The following is a 16736-nucleotide window of genomic DNA, read 5'->3' on the forward strand; positions in this document are numbered from 1 at the left end:
CTATGACTGAGACGTCAAGTGGAGTCCGTTTGGCCCAATTGCGTATAACATCAGATTTTAAGATTAGTATTCAGCAAGCACAAGCACAGGACTCAGAAATGATGACGATGCTGAGACGGATGAACACAGAAGAACCAGAAGCTGTGAGACAAGATCGTAGTGGCCTATAGAGGTACAAGAACAGAATTTGTGTGCCTAACTCTAGAGAATTACGACAAAAGATTCTTGCTGAAGCTCACCAAAGTAGATTTTCTATGCATCCTGGAGTGACAAAGATGTATCGAGATTTGAAACAAATGTTCTGGTGGCCGGGCTTAAAGAAAGAAGTAGCTGATTATGTCTCAAAATGTTTAACCTGCCAGAAGATGAAGGTGGAACATCAGAAGCTGTCAGGAACCCTACAACCCTTAGAAATACCACAATGAAAATGGGAGCAGATTACTATGGATTTTGTCACGGGATTGCCAAGGACCTCAACAGGACACGATACCATCTGGGTAATTGTGGACAGGTTGACAAAGTCAGCGCACTTCCTTCCGATTCGAGTTGACTATACTCTAGAAAGGCTGGAACGAATATATATTCAAGAAAACGTACGACTACATGGGATACCTTCGTAAATTGTCTCAGATCAAGTTTCGAGGTTTACTACTAGATTTTGGGGAGCTTTTCAGAAAGCATTGGAAACAGAATTGCACACGAGTATAGCATACCATCCTCAGATAGACGGACAATCAGAGCAGACAATCCAAACGTTAGAAGACATGTTACGATTATGTATGATAGACAACCAAAGCTGCTGGGATAAGTATTTGCTGTTGGTCGAATTTGTCTACAACAATAGTTGCCAATAAAGTATCGGGATGGCACCATACGAAGCTCTCTACGAAAGAAGATGTCGGACACCATTGTGTTGGAATGACGATGGGGAAGCTAGTGTCTTAGGTCCAAACTTAGTGTAAGAAACTACTGAGAAGATAAAGGAGATTCGTCGGAAGATCCAGACAGTACAAGGCCATCAAAAGAGCTATGCCGATAATAGACGTAGACCCTTAGAGTTTAGTGAGGGAAACCATGTCTTTCTAGAAGTAACTTCGATTAATGGAATAGGTAGAGCCCTTAAGACTAAAAAGCTTAACCCACGATACATAGAACCTTTCCAAATACTTAAAAGAGTCGGTCTAGTAGCTTATCAAATAGCCCTTCCTCCTTATTTATCAAACCTTCATGATATTTTTTTTATGTCTCGCAACTTAAGAAATATGTTCCCGATGAGAGTCACGTTTCACAACCAGAAATAATATAGTTATAAAATGATTTGACATATCAAGCATCACCAGTGATCGTAGAAAGAAGTGATAAACAGCTAAGAGGCAAGACTGTTCGCTTAGTCAAAGTAGCATGGGAACCAAGAGGAGAAGAAGAGCACACTTGGGAATTGGAAGATAAGATGAGAGCTGATTACCCGCATCTGTTCTCAGGTAACTAAAATTTTGGGGGCAAAATTTTCTTTTAGGAGGGTAGAATGTAACAACCCTGATTTTCGAGTACATGAGATCTTTTCTGAAAGTACGGATTTCTCCGGAAGATCAGTAAAGGGAACACCTCTGTTATATCATCAAGAATCTCAATCCTCATTATCAATTATGTCATCCTTAAGTTAGAACCTCCTCTGAGGCAAGCTCGATAATGCAATCGCGAAGAACCTTGTTTTTGAACCGTATCGGTTGGCAGTTTTGATTCTGATTTTCGTAAATAGTCTCTGTTTGACGAACCGGACTTGATTCATGAGAGGAGAGAGATAATAGTATAATATTATCATTATATTAGTATTAAAAAATGCTTGAATGACATTATAAGGTTACTTGGTCTATTTTTGTTAAAAACAGAAAATCGGTTTAACCGAGTTTACGGTTTACTGGTGTAGCTTAGCACTAGCACTCTCTGATGAATTTAGCAATTCTAAGGCCTCATTATACATGTTCTATTCTCATAATAAATATGTTACTAGTGTCATTTATGCTAGTAGATCAGAAAATAATTTTTAGAGATGTTTTTACGAGTGTTCCGATACACCTAGTTTTAGTAGTTGTACACCAGAGATATTTTAATATTATTTTAATCCACCTCCAAGCCAACCAATCACAACTCACCTTACTCCCCCAAGACCTCCAAGGCTGTCTCATTTCATCATTTTGGCCGAAAATAACAAGAGAGAAAAGAGAGAAACTTTCATGAACACTTAATCTTCAAAGCTTGATTTCTTCTGAACTAAAACTCAAATCAAAACTCCGATTTCACCAAAATGATCCTCTCTTCTTCCTCTACATAACCATGTAACTTATCAAGGATGGAAATAAGGTGAGATGGCTGTCTCCTTCCCATTTCAATTCGGTTTTCAAGGAAAACCATGCAAAACATGTATTTTCTTGATGTTCTTCCTTAGGAATCATGCTTAACTTGACTTGAGGGCCAAGAAACGTGAATTTCCAGCAAGTCTAAGGTGAGATATCTCTTCCTAACATACTGAGTGAGATTTGATCAGTTGAGAGTTTTTGGATTTAAAGTTGTTCTTGATGTGATTTAGGAGGAAAAAGTGCTTAAGGACCACCTGAAAGTTTAACCGAATTAGGAGCAGCAAAACCAGGTAGGGATTGACGAATTTAATCTTGATTGATTGTGTTTGAGTTGTGTGATTATGATATGGTTTGGCTGTGCTTGAAATTGATTGTTTGTATGAGTAATTCTTGTTGAAATTTTGGTGAAAATTTAATGAAATTTGATGAAATTCAAGCTATGAATGTGTGTTCTTGTGGCTGCTGGAAAACGAAACCCTATAGCTTAAATTAAGGTTAAATTTGTGTTAAAATCATGTAGAAAAGATGGGGTTTTAGTGGCTGGAAATTTATTTTGAATTTTGGTAAAAATCGGTTGCTGAAAAGACTGAAAAACGGGTAAAAACAGAGAAAGAATTTGAAGAATATACGAAGAACACGAAGAACACTTTGAGTGTGGTGAAGAACATTGAAGAACACCTTTTAGATCTTAGAAAGGGCAAGGAAGTAAAATTTTTGGTGTTTAAGGGGTTATATGGTAATTTCTGGAAGTTAGGGTGGTAAAAGTAGAAATATTAAAAGTTACGGGTGGTAAAAAGTGAATTTTAAAGGTTAAAAATAAAAGGTAAGTTAATTTTCGAAAATTTAGTATTAAAATAATAAATAATAATAAAATATTAAATAATAATATTTAATTAAAAATAATATTTTAATAAAAATAATAAAATAATACAGAAAAGACAGTTTTTTGTAAAAGCTTTAGAAAGATAACTTTAAGTGCAGAATCTCATTATTACCTTCATAAAATACTTAGGGAGTGGTAATAACATGATAGTGAGTCAAAGATAAAGAAAAGATAAAAAGTTAAAGAAAAGATAAAAACCAAAGAAAAAGTCTGTAAAATTTTAATGACAGAAAAATAGACAAAGACTAGTGAACGAACTAGGGCAACTTCGTTAGTACTTGAGTTGCGACTAGGGTTAGGTGTTATATGAAAAGTTAAACTGTTTCAGTATAGACTTAATGAACCTATACCTGGGACAGGCTAACTATTCATACTGAAATTTACATAAGCTTTAAATACACATGTTAAACAGAGAAATCAGAGCAGAATAAAGTAACACAGAGCACAGAGTAACCAGAGTAAAGTAAAGAGATACAAAGAGAAAAGAATAATATGATAAAGAGAAATAGTTTGAGCCAGGATATTGTAAAAGTGAAAGATGTAAAGTTTGTACAGTTTGATTGAACAGAGAAAGAAAGAGGTACTGCATAAGAATGTGAAAATGATGATGAATAATGAGAATGATGATGAATGATGATAATGAGAATGATTATGTAATGATCTGCTGCGTGAAGGCAGTCAGATAGATAGTGGTACGACCACAGAACGTTTTCCAGTGTTACACAGCTATTGAGAGCTGTACCTGCAACTGATAACCTGGGATCACTTGCAGAGGATATTAATTCATACACGGCTAGAATACCACACCTGTAAGGCAAGGATTGCTTACAGAGAATATGATTTCATACACGGCTGGAATGCCGCCACCTGTAAGGCAGAGTTTGCTTACAGAGGATATGACGCATACGTCGGTTAGTGAGAACTGTACCTATGCTGACTGGAAAACCATACCCGTTTCAGCTGCTTCGGGTTACGTCGGGAGCAGGTAGAAACCGACAGATGAGCTTATTACCTGCGCTAGGGCTCGACGTGCATCATACTTGGTTGCGCATTTCCTTTGTTATGATTGTGGTATGAATGTATGATTTCCTTGTTTGTATTCCATTGTCTGCGCTTGTGTTATTTTCTTGTATTCTTCTGTTTGTGTTCTGCTATCTGTTTTCTCTATCTTCTCTACTTATCTGTGTTTTCTAATTACTGCTTCTTTGTATTCTGCTAATAGTCTACTAAACAACATAGAATTAATGAACGTAACTAATAACCCCGACCCTACTAAAAACTCCCAGTTCTTACCCCTTCTCTCTCCCTTCCCCCTTCAGATGGAAGTAAGAGTACCTTACCATAGTTCGCTGATGACCATTCGCAAGAAGAGGATTCTACTCTAGAAAGTCTTCTGAGTCTAGGGTGAATATCGTTCTCTGATTATATGTATATACTATGAGACCAGCCAACATCTGCACCCCGTTCGTATGCGCACTTTAACCTAAATCCTGTGTACGAGATTCCTATTGTGTGGCTACTTCATGAGGTACCAGAGAGACATCCTGTGGAAAAGTCTGATCGTGCAGAGGAGTAGCAGATGATGTTCTATCTTTTGATGACGTTCCACCTGACTTGAGTTTTGAAGACCTAGAACGTACTTTCCCTCGCTTTAGTAGTTTAGAGGGACTAGGTGAGTATAGAGTCTAGGCTAGCCTAGATGCTAGCTTAGGGACCTCTTGAACAGGTCAGGACCTGGGATGTTGTATGTATATACATGTATATAGATATTATTTAGCTATATCTAGGGGTGTTCTAACTAACAGTCTATATTCTAATAAAGGCTGAATCACCGAATGTTGTCAACTACTTGTGATGTATTTATGTGTGGTTGTTTATAACTGTTTTATCTGTTATTATTTGTGAATTGATTATAAATGATTCTGTCTATTAATCCAAACGTTTTCAAAAAAAATACACCTCGCAAATTAACTACGCTTTTAACAACGAATCAGGCTCATATGATAAATAATAGATAATAATTTGGAAGACAAATTGGTAGCGCTCAGTTTCCGGTATGATCTAGACATGTTGAAAATTGGGTTGTTACAGATTTTATCATTCTTTTGCTTTATGTGGATGATATTTTGATTGTGGGCAAGAATGCTTTGAGGATTAATGAGTTGAAGAAATAGTTGAGCAAATTCTTTGCTATGAAGGACTTGGGTCCTGCCAAACAGATTTTGGGCATGACTATTACTCATTATAGAGATTCCAGGAAGCTTTATTTGTCATAGGAGAAGTACATAAAGAAGTTGCTTCAACGGTTTGGCATGAATGATGCCAAATGTGTTGCTAGTTCTTTTGCTCCTCATTTTAAGTTGAGCACCAAACAGTGTCCAACCACTGATGAGGAGAAACAAGCAATGGATGAAATTCATTATACTTCAGCTGTTGGAAGCTTGATGTATGCTATGGTGTGTACTAGACTAGACATTGCTCATGCAGTTGGTACTGTGTGTCGTTTTCTCTCTAATCCAAGTAAAGAACATTGGAATGCTGTTAAATGGATTATGAGATATCTCAAAGGTACAACTAACTTGAGTTTAAGTTTTGTTGGTGAGAAACCTTTGCTAGTTGGCTTTACTAATGCAGACATGGCAGGAGATATTGATTCTCGAAAGTCTACTTTAGGTTATTTGGTCCAGTTTGCAGGGGGAGCTATTTCATGGCAGTCAATGTTACAGAAGTGTGTTGCACTTTCTACCACAGAGGCAGAGTTTATTGCAACAATTGAAGCATGTAAAGAATTGTTGTGGATGAAGAAGTTTCTTATAGCACTTGGTTTCAAGCAAGACCGTTATATGTTGTTGTGTGATAGTCAAAGTGCTATTCATCTTGCTAAGAATTCTACTTTTCATGGAAGATCTAAACATATTGATGTTAGATATTACTAGATACGAGATGTGTTAGATTCTAAGTTGTTGGAACTTGAGAAAGTTCACACTGATGACAATGGTGCTGATATGATGACAAAAGCATTGTCAAGAGATAAGTTTGAAACATATTGTTTGATCGCCGGAATGGTGAGGGCCTCCACCTAGTCGAGAAGGGGGGTATTTATTGGGCTTTTTCTCTCCTTTGTGAGGCCCAAACCCAACTTTTTGGGGGTGTATTCTTGCACCCTAGTGTCTCAACCCTAATCAGATTTTTTGGGGTCTTTTGAGAGTGTGAGAGAGTAGCCACAAAGTGAGAGAAAAGAGAAAAAACAGAATTTCCATTTTTATGCAAAACAGTAAATTTCAAATGGCAGTTTCTCATTTGTTCACCGTTTGATCGGCTTGAAATTTGAGTTGCATGTTTTTTTCATCTTGTTCTTCATTATGGATGGTGAAGATGTTGATTGGAAGTCTGTAGTGGAAGAAATTGGCTTCGCAAGAGAGAAAATAGGTTTTCCTTGAATAGTAGTTTCTCATTATTTCACCATTGGATCGACGTGAAATTTGGATTGCAGATTTCTTCTCAGCTTGTTCTTCATTCTTAACGATGGAGATTTAAATTGGAGGTTTGTAGAAGGAGAAATAGGCTTCGGACCGCAGCTCTATTTTTTGGGTATTTTTCATCTTCTTGCTTCTCATTTGTAAGTTTTGGTGCTTTGATATTTTGGCTGGTTATAATGTTATATGCACGTTTTTTCTTTGTTTGAGACTCTCTTGTACCTCATTTGATTATAGTGGAGCTATTTCATTGGTTTGGACGACTCGTAGTTTTTACCTCTCACATTGAGGGGTTTTCCACGTTAAAATATCGGTGTGTTCTTGTTATTGCCTTGTTATATTTGCTTGTTCATAGTTGCTATCATATTGTGTTGTGAGTGCTTCCATATTATTCTTGTATTGGATATTTGTGTTGTTTTCGCTGTTAGACTCTTTCATGTACATATTTAAAAATGTCATCACCAAAATAAACATTTCTATATAAAAATAGACAAACTATCTAAAGATATCTATCAATAACCACATAAAAAATAAAAATTCAAAGACCCTACGTCATAAACACCAATACCCAAAAATCACTGTTGGTGATTACAAGACATAACATTCAAAGAAATCCGTCATTATCATCAGCATCTTAAATTCCTTTAGCCAATGTTATCCTGCATAATTTTGTTAAACATTACTAGATGTACATAAATCATTAATGTCACAAAATGTGTAATCAGGTTCATTTTAATATATCATACAAATTATATTTATATACCACAAATATATTTAAACAGCAATAATAAAAAGAAGCATGATAGAACTATGTACCTTAAATGCAGCAGTTTTTAGGCAACTGTGACCCATCCTCCAACAGGGTGAGTAGTCTCTCCCCCTCCTCTTTTTTGATAATTCGAAACAGCAGTGGGAACTCTCTTAATTCTCAACATCTTCTCTCCTCTTCTCTTCGCTCTCACAAACATTTCGAATCTCCAATCAACAACAACTAACAAAGTAAAAAAAAACAAGAAGAACAAAGATCTCACTATACTAGAAGGAAGAATAACTGCCACCAGCGAGGAAGAGGAGATCGGCGGGACTATTGCAAGAATACTTGCACTTCTAAGAAGTTTTTAAAAAAAGTCTTCTAAAGGTGCAACGTGCAACTAGCTTTTGATTTCTTAGCCCCTTTCCTAACTAGTTTTATTTCTTAACGTTAATCATTCTCAAAAGTCATCAAGTAGTGGTATTTATTTGCACAAAAGAAAGGTATAAATAGAAATTAACTAAACCAAAATAATAAGATCACAAACTGAAAAAAAAAAACCCAAAAGAGTGTAGTATTCAATACTCAACCTTCCATCTTGAATATCAATCAAAAGAAAAAACCAAAGCAATCCTTGTTGTGATTCTAACTTAGATCAAAGTTAATGCCTTCTTTTGTAAAGAAGAAAGCAAAGTAGAAGGAGAAAGCATGATATATAAAGGGAACATAAATAAAAAATTAATGCCTTCTTTATCGTCTTTATATTCAACTATCAAGAAGAAAATATATGGGCTCAATGCACTAACCATAGTCGGATGCAGCATCCTCTTGTTTATTTGGAGAGTTTTCATCCTTAATTGACTTTACTAGATTATTCTGTTCAATTTTCTCCTTCAAAACCAACTCTTCACTAAGGTATTGTTTGTTTGGATTGAAAATCAAGAGAAAGAAAATAAAAGAAAGGAAGTGAGAGGGAAAACGTTTATTTTCCTTTGTTTGTTTGGAATGAAATTTTGAGTGGAAAACTAAAACAGTTTAAAATTAAGAGTGGGTCCCACTCAAAATTTTTCCTTCCAACTATGGACAGAAAATTGAGAGGAAAATGAAACCCAAAAACATTATTCTATATTTGTCCTTTCATAAATCATATACATAAAATACTATTTTTATAAATACAAGGACAAAAATATCATTTACTACTAATTCATTCTTCTTTCTCCCTAATTTTCTTTCTAACCAAACAAAAAAAATTATTCTTTCTTTTCTTTTCTTTCTTTTCTTTTCTTTCTTTTCATTTTCCTTTCATCCAAACAACTCAAGAGAAAATAAAAATACATTCAAATTCTTTCCTTTCTTTTCTTTCCTTTCTATTTCCTTCCTTTCTATTTTCATCTTTCCATCCAAACAAACCCTAAATTCCAGAAAGTAAGAATAAATATAAACTAAGAATGTTGAAATCATTAGGCCTAAGTCATCACATGACAAGTGCATGGATTTAATATAAAAAACAAATTTGAACAAACATTAATCCCCAAAGATGTGACGAGAATGAGAGATAGAGATAAAAAGAACCATGACAATTTGGATACCCATTACAAGTCAGAACGTGAATCCTTCCAAGCCAAAAATCCAGCCAAAGAATAAGCAAGTTGAGGGGTTTTCAAATATTTAAATCAGTAAAGCATATAGTCTTGATCCTTTCACCAAGGTTGTTCTAGTTCTCTCTTGTTCATTTAAAAATCAAAATCTTCTATTTAGGTGCAAAATCCTAGCTATTTATTAGATACTGGTTCTATGTTTGCATATCTTGATATGCTTAACCAATAATTTGGAATTAAGCAAACAATCATTTGAAAAGAGTGACATAAGTAAGTAAGTAAAAATAATTAGAAAAATAGTAATAATGATATATATGTAAGCAAACATGATCATAATAAAGAGTGCCTCCAACATCAAGGATTGACTGGATATTCCAAGTTTATAAGCATGCAAAACCTTTGTATTAGATTAGTGTCGTAGGTAATTTAAATGCGGATTAGCCTAACCATATTTACTGTATCAGTTAATTGTATAATCGACTTCCCACTCCATTGGTGCATTCCATTCTCCCCAATCTACAAGTGGGTCTTAGGAAAATAAATTAGATCCCCCAACACTTGAACACAAACCCTCAATCCCAAGAAAATTGATTGATTTTTAACCACATTCATAAGAGCACTGCATCTAAAAATGAAATATTTTTCAACAAAGTTTAGGTCTCAACTAGATGAATGTTCCTGTTTCAGGGGCAAACATACCTCCTGGAGTTGTACACTTGGAGCATGTTGGATGCAAGGAAGATTTTTCAAGACTTGCATTTTTATGGTGCTGAGATATGACTTGCTATTTAAGTTTTTATATTCATTTCAAAGCAAAAGATAATAAGAACAACCAGCTGTATATCAAAAACATTTTACTGCACACCATAAGCGCACAAGTCCAAATTAAATTAGTAATATAAATTGGAAATTTCATGTGCCAAACAAAAACAGTGCAACCGAAGTTAATGAAAAAATACAAATAAATAAACTATTAATCAAAGGTTGAGAAGCCACATACGATGTGCCCACTAGCTCTGTATCTAGGAAAACTCTAGTTTCAATAGCCCAACACCGAGCAACATTTTCTTTTGTGTATCCCCCCACCTCCAGTGACCTATGGCAGAAGTCCACTCATGTATATCTGAATCAAAATAATAAGTAAATTTAAGGCAAATATAAAATGATATAAACCCACCAGCAAGGGCAAATTGAATTTCTTTATGAATTTGACACATTCAGCATGACCTGTAAAGAAGCATCAAAAGTTAATCTTTTAATCAAGCCAAGCCACCAAATAATTGAAATGGGTACTAACTAGTATTGGTACAGATGAGCCAACACACAATGACACTTTCAATAGAAAAGAAAATTTACCGGGAGATATGCACCATCAAGAGAGAGATTGAAGCAGTCCGGACGATCTCCAGCAAATGAATCAGCTCCACACTGGAGAACTATTGCACCAGGTTGATATGTTTTCACTACTTTAGAGATGGTCTATAGCATAAAAAAATTTCAGAGTTTCAGATTAAACGCAATCAAGTAAGAAATAATGCACAGAGACAGAGTGAGAGGGAGTTGGACTTACAGTCTTAAAAAGTCAGGTAAAGCTAGAGTCATGTATGGCATAATACTTGCCTTCTTTTTCTCCTATTTCCTTCAATATAGTAATATCAGTTCCAATCATTCAAAAATAGAGCTTTAGAATGTTTCAAAGAATAAAAACATTCAATTTCAGCAAATATGCAACTAGCAACATGCCACTGTCAAGTGGTGCCTAAAACCAGACAACTTACAAAAAATACAGAGTAAAGAAAATTCCCTTAGCATCAACAGTACCCAAAAAGAACATATCTCCATACCTGTGAAAAACTGACACTCATCACCTATCAATAAAAAATTGACCATTCAATAAAAAATAGAGAAATCTCAAGCAGAAAATTCACATTCCACATAAGGACAAGGTTATTGAGAAGTGTGCTAGTCGTGACTATAATATGAAACTTGTATCAAGATTCATGAATACATGCTTGTCAATAGCCAACATAAGATTAAAGAATGTGACATACTTCCAGATGGGTATAGATTGAACAAAGGAATTCAGTTTACTATTTGGCCTATGCTATGGGAATGGCCTGTTAGATTACAGATTCCATGACAACAACCATTGATTGCACGAAGTCCTCACCTCCATTTCTTATTACAGTAAATCCTTGAACATTTGGGTACGAGTTCACCTGCGTTACAGCACATCATCACGCACAACACAAACATTTTGAAGATCTAACAAGTTTAATCACGTTGAGTTACATAATTATTCAGTCTCAAACCATTAGTTATAGTACTGGAAAAAAACTTTCTTTTCCCTACTGAATCATACCATAATTTCCAAACTAAAAACCCAACTGACACACGATTTTTGCATGATGATGAACACAACAAGCTATGAAATACAAACAAGCTATGAACATGGCACTTGTTAAATTTTTGTAGTTAAAATATTAATAAACATGTATAAATTCAGCGAAAGACAACGAACCAAAATACGCAGAGGCAAGAAGCATGAGCAGAGGCGGATGGAAATAAATAAATAGCATGCATGTTCATCAATAATAAACTACAAGAAAAATATTGAGTACGGTCGAATTTACCGACAAATTACTAAAAAATCCATCGGTAATATGTTTACCATCAGAATTATCATTGGAATAAATCTGACGATATAAACTTCGCCGGCAATTGTTTACCGATAGATTTTTTCATCCGCCACTAATTACCATAAAAAATTCCCACTGATTATTTTTACTGTCGGATTTATCGAGAAAAAAATTCGAAAATAATATATTATTAATTAATAATTAAATTAATAACTACTGACATATTTAACCGACGGTAATCTAATGGTAAACTTGAATTTTAAATTTTTGAAAAAAAATTGTTTAAAAATTAATATATAATTTTAAATATTTAAATTCAATAATTTTTAAACTAACAAATAAGAAAATACAATACTAACTAACTCATAAAACAATTAATTCAGATAATAATAAACTTAGAAAATTAACAACAATAAACAATAAGTCAATAATTAATTCAGAAAATAAACAAATTCAGATTAATTCAGACAATTAACAACATTAATTAACTTAGAAAATAATAAACTTAGAAAATTAATAACAATAAACAATAAGTCAATAATTAACTAAAAAATAAACAAGTTAAGATTAACTCATACAATTAACAACAATCAACTAATTAACTCACAAAATAATTAACTCAGATAATAATAAATTTAAAAAATTGACAACAATAAATAAGTCATTAATTAACCCAGAAAAAATAAGTTAAGATTAACTCAGACAATTAACAACAATCAACTAATTAACTTAAAAAATAATTACTTCAGATAATAATAAACTTAGAAAATTGACAACAATAAACAATAAGCTAATAATTAACTCAGAAAATAAATAACTTTAGATTAACTCAGACAATTAACAATAATCAACAAATTAACTTAGAAAATAATTAACTCGAATAATAATAAACTTAAAAAATTAACAACAATAAACAATAAGCCAATAATTAACTCAGAAAATAAACAAGTTAATATTAACTCAGAAAATTAACAATAATCAATTAATTAAGAACATAAATTAGAACAATGCAGTTGGAGATCTTACACTTATAGAACAAAACAGAAATCAAAACAATAAACAGAAATCAGAATAATAAACACAGAATCATCAAAACAAAATTCAAAATCAAAAACCAAAATTTCAAACATAGAATAATCAAAACAGAATTAAAGAAAATCCTAAATCAAAATAGAATTAAAAAAAATCCTAAATCTAAACTAATATATGAACTAAATCTGAAAAACAGTTAAATCTCTAATACAAATATCCAAATTGTAAAATTTTTAATACATAACAAATTAAATTAGATAAATTAGGGTTTAGAATTTTTTTTAAATAAATTAAAAAAATAGTAGGAACAAGGAGAAGGACAACATTTCTGGAGGGAGGAAGGAAGCAGCTCCAGCAACACAAGGAGCAATAGTGACAACATTGGGACCAGTGGCGGTGGGAGCAATGGAAGAGCAACGAAAACGGCGGCGATAGAGTGACCAACACGACATAAGGAGTCTACGCAGTCTTTGAACGCTGTTGGTGGTGGCCGATGGTGGTGGAGGGGCTGCTGGAGGCGGTTTGTGGGGGAGGGGGAGAGAGAAATGAGGGTGAGAGGGTTCACAATTTGAATTTAGGGCAAGATTACTGTCGGATTTACTTGTGGATAAATCTGATGGTAACATTTTGCGAATGATCAAAACACAGCGTTCCACTAATTTGGATTACCGACGGATATGATCGCACCAATTTTTCTTTTTTTTCTCTCCAATTATTACCGATGTATTCACTGTCGGAAAGCCAAATCCGACGGTAAATCCATCAATAAACCTGACGCTAATGTCCGATGCTAAATCCGACGATAAATCCAATGGTATTCAGCGTTTTTCTTATAGTGATAGCTTGCATGTTCATCAAATCACAATTCACAAATGCCTATCTTACAGATTATTGTACCAAACTCCCAAATTAAAATCCTAAAATCGGAATCCTAACCCTCTCAAACTTTATAATCAAATGAAAGTGAATATATACCTTCTCGACGATGATGAGTGTAGAGAGGACGATGCTGAGCGCAGAGACGACGATGGTGAGCGCGCAGCGATAGTTAGTGTAGATCAGAAAGGTGAAGAAGAGCAACAGTGAGTGGCAAAATAGTGAGTGGGGAAGAGAAGTGACGGTATTCTGATAGTTTGGGCAATAAATCGGCAATATGGCCGACTGGCCGTCAGTTAAAAATCAAAATGAATAATATTATTAAAGCAAATAAAAACGCTTTACAATTCTTGTAGTAACACACCACCATTCCACCCAATATAAGGTTCACATCAGTTAAAAAATCCACCGTACAATTATTTATTTTGTATACAAAGTTGCAAACACACAAGACACTCTAGTGCCTAGTGGCATGCTCTCGGAATCGAGAAGGAATTACAATCACAAAATCACAAAAAGGAAAATGATATAGGTGAAGGATAAGTGGGACCATTAGTATCACAAAATCATTGCTGACCTTACATTCGCTTTCTTTCTTCCTTCCCTCCTTCAATACCTTACAACGCAATCCATGTAGTGCTGACTACACCACTAGTAGCACATTAAAGATAGTGCATAAACAAAAACAAAACTTTCAAACTTCAAAAAAAAATCAGTAAAAGAAAGATTTAAAAGTTGGCAATAACCATAGCCAAAACCAAACCATGGTAGCTATGGCAGCAGCAACAGCATCCTCGCGCTTAATTTTCTCAAAGCCAAGCACCCCTTCACGCCTCTCCTCCTTCCAACTATGCGATGTGCTTGGCACGAAATCAGCGGTACATAGCAGTAGTAAGAGAAAGAATGGCGGAGTTAGGTGCATGGCTGTTGCTGGTGAAGCACCACCAACAGAGACAAAGAAGAGGAGTAGTGGGTTTGAGCTTTATACTCTTACTAGCTGGCTTCTGAAGCAGGAGCTAGAAGGAGTCATTGATGCTGAGCTTACTATTGTTCTGTCTAGCATTTCCATGGCGTGCAAGCAGATTGCTTCTTTGGTCCAAAGAGCTAACATTTCAAACCTCACCGGTGTTCAGGGTGCAACCAATGTTCAAGGTGAAGACCAGAAGAAGCTTGATGTTGTTTCAAATGAGGTCAGTGATGCCCTCTTTTCTTCTTTTCAGCAATTTTTATTTTGATTTTTTTTCTTTTGCTCCCTACTGCCAGTTTAACAAATTTGTCCATTCTTAGATTCTTTATATTTAAATAAAGTGATAAAAAGACATATCAACTTTGTCACAATAATGAGTATATGTGTTTTCAATCTTGATCATTTGTCTAAAGAACAAAGTTCCATTTAAAATTACTGGTCTAAGAGACCCTTGGTCTGAACAGTCCCGAACACATATCTATATATTATGGTTTACAAAGGTCGCTTAGACCAATTACTTGAATGATTAGAGACGGATTAAGGATTTTCGAATTGTAAAAGAGCGCTTTGTCTTCTAGGCAAACGGTCACTGGGCAAAAATTACATTTACTCAAATTATAACTGCCCACCAAAAATTACATTACTCAAATTATAACTATCTGTAGACAGAGCGAATATATCTTAAATGGAAAAATTATTACTAACACAACTTTTGGGTGGAGTGTATTTCATTTATTGAACTCATGTTATTAAAAAGGTTCCAAGATTGTAAGTGTTTGCATGTTTTGATTCAGGTGTTCTCAAACTGCTTGAGGTCAAGTGGGAGGACAGGGATCATAGCGTCAGAGGAAGAGGATGTGCCAGTGGCAGTGGAAGAGAGTTATTCAGGGAATTACATTGTGGTGTTTGACCCTCTTGATGGCTCATCTAACATTGATGCTGCAGTCTCAACTGGCTCCATTTTTGGGATCTATAGCCCCAATGATGAGTGCCTTGCTGACGTTGGGGATGAGGATGATCCCACAGTAAGTTGTCTTCTTAAATTTGGATGAAAAGATTTTGTTTTAATTACATGAAATAATGTCATGTTATAAATTTTAATAATCCAATGGTTGGACTTCTATTTTAGCTTGACAAAGCAGAACAAAGGTGTATTGTGAATGTGTGCCAACCCGGAAGCAACCTCCTTGCAGCCGGTTACTGCATGTACTCAAGCTCAATAATCTTCGTCCTGACAATCGGAAAAGGAGTATTCGTCTTCACACTGGATCCGCTCTATGGCGAATTCGTCTTAACTCAAGAAAACCTGCAGATTCCCAAAGCAGGGAAAATATATGCATTCAATGAAGGTAACTACCAGCTTTGGGATGACAAGTTAAAGAAATACATTGATGATCTTAAGGACCCTGGTCCTAGTGGCAAGCCTTATTCTGCAAGATATATTGGTAGTTTGGTTGGGGATTTCCATAGGACACTCTTGTATGGTGGAATTTATGGGTACCCTAGAGACAAGAAAAGCAAGAATGGCAAGCTTAGGCTTCTTTATGAATGCGCTCCAATGAGTTTCATTGTAGAACAAGCTGGCGGAAAAGGTTCAGATGGTCATCAGAGAATACTTGACATTGAACCAACGGAAGTAAGCATTCATCAACTTCGACTAATTCTCAACATAAAAAAGTCTTACACAGATATTATAAGGAAAAGCAACCTGTTTTTATACATTCACTGCTTATCATAGTTCATACCGTGTTAACCAATAGAAATTATTCTCATCCTGTTATTGGATTGTCTTTATTTTATTGTTTTCATTGAACAGATTCACCAGCGTGTTCCCCTGTACATTGGGAGTGTAGAGGAGGTGGAGAAGGTCGAAAAGTACTTGGCTTAAATGATATGTAAAGTGCAAAAGCAGTTAACTTGTTCTTAAATTATTATAATCAAGTGGTTTTGTTTCTTAAGGAAACATTCTTTTTTGTTCCCCTTGTAGCAAATAGAGAAAAGAAGAAAAAACAAAAAAAAATTCCATGTACCTTCATATTACTATGGTCTATGGACAAGAAATATGAAACAGTGAATAATGTTTCATCAGAATCATTTTTCAATATAACACCAATTCACAAGCCTTGGGTTCTCCAATGAAGCTATTATTTATAGCAT

The 16736-nt window shown here is 34.7% G+C and overlaps 1 protein-coding gene and 1 long non-coding RNA gene across 6 annotated transcripts; one reads left to right on the forward strand and one right to left on the reverse strand.

Moving 5' to 3' along the window:
- Window positions 1-7131: 7131 nt before the first annotated feature.
- On the reverse strand, window positions 7132-14010 carry LOC112743488 (uncharacterized). 5 transcript variants are annotated; one of them, XR_011870987.1, is made up of 9 exons: window positions 13712-14010; window positions 11236-11284; window positions 10844-10909; window positions 10636-10704; window positions 10422-10544; window positions 10243-10292; window positions 10066-10161; window positions 7533-7707; window positions 7132-7375 (listed from the first exon to the last, which is right to left on the reverse strand). It is a non-coding gene; the product is annotated as an uncharacterized lncRNA (long non-coding RNA). The 5 variants fall into 5 exon arrangements; XR_011870988.1 differs by having other exon boundaries at window positions 10844-10933; XR_011870989.1 differs by lacking the exon at window positions 13712-14010 and adding an exon at window positions 11587-11612.
- LOC112743487 (fructose-1,6-bisphosphatase, chloroplastic) lies at window positions 13918-16699 on the forward strand. Its single transcript, XM_025792699.2, has 4 exons — window positions 13918-14802; window positions 15374-15604; window positions 15709-16215; window positions 16396-16699. Exons 1-4 carry the CDS (start codon window positions 14377-14379, stop codon window positions 16465-16467), a joined length of 1236 nt encoding a protein of 411 aa, XP_025648484.1. The 5' UTR covers window positions 13918-14376; the 3' UTR covers window positions 16468-16699.
- The last annotated feature ends 37 nt before the right edge of the window (window positions 16700-16736 follow it).

The sequence above is a fragment of the Arachis hypogaea genome, chromosome 14, assembly GCF_003086295.3.
Source record: "Arachis hypogaea cultivar Tifrunner chromosome 14, arahy.Tifrunner.gnm2.J5K5, whole genome shotgun sequence".
In the NCBI taxonomy this organism is placed as follows: domain Eukaryota; kingdom Viridiplantae; phylum Streptophyta; class Magnoliopsida; order Fabales; family Fabaceae; genus Arachis; species Arachis hypogaea.

Excerpts from the sequence above, each read along its gene's own strand:
- LOC112743487 (XM_025792699.2), top strand. The coding sequence starts at position 14,377 with ATGGTAGCTATGGCAGCAGCAACAGCATCCTCGCGCTTAATTTTCTCA. Across the intron at positions 15,605-15,708 it reads GGGATGAGGATGATCCCACA|CTTGACAAAGCAGAACAAAG; the intron begins GTAAGTTGTCTT and ends CTTCTATTTTAG. Across the intron at positions 16,216-16,395 it reads TTGACATTGAACCAACGGAA|ATTCACCAGCGTGTTCCCCT; the intron begins GTAAGCATTCAT and ends TTCATTGAACAG.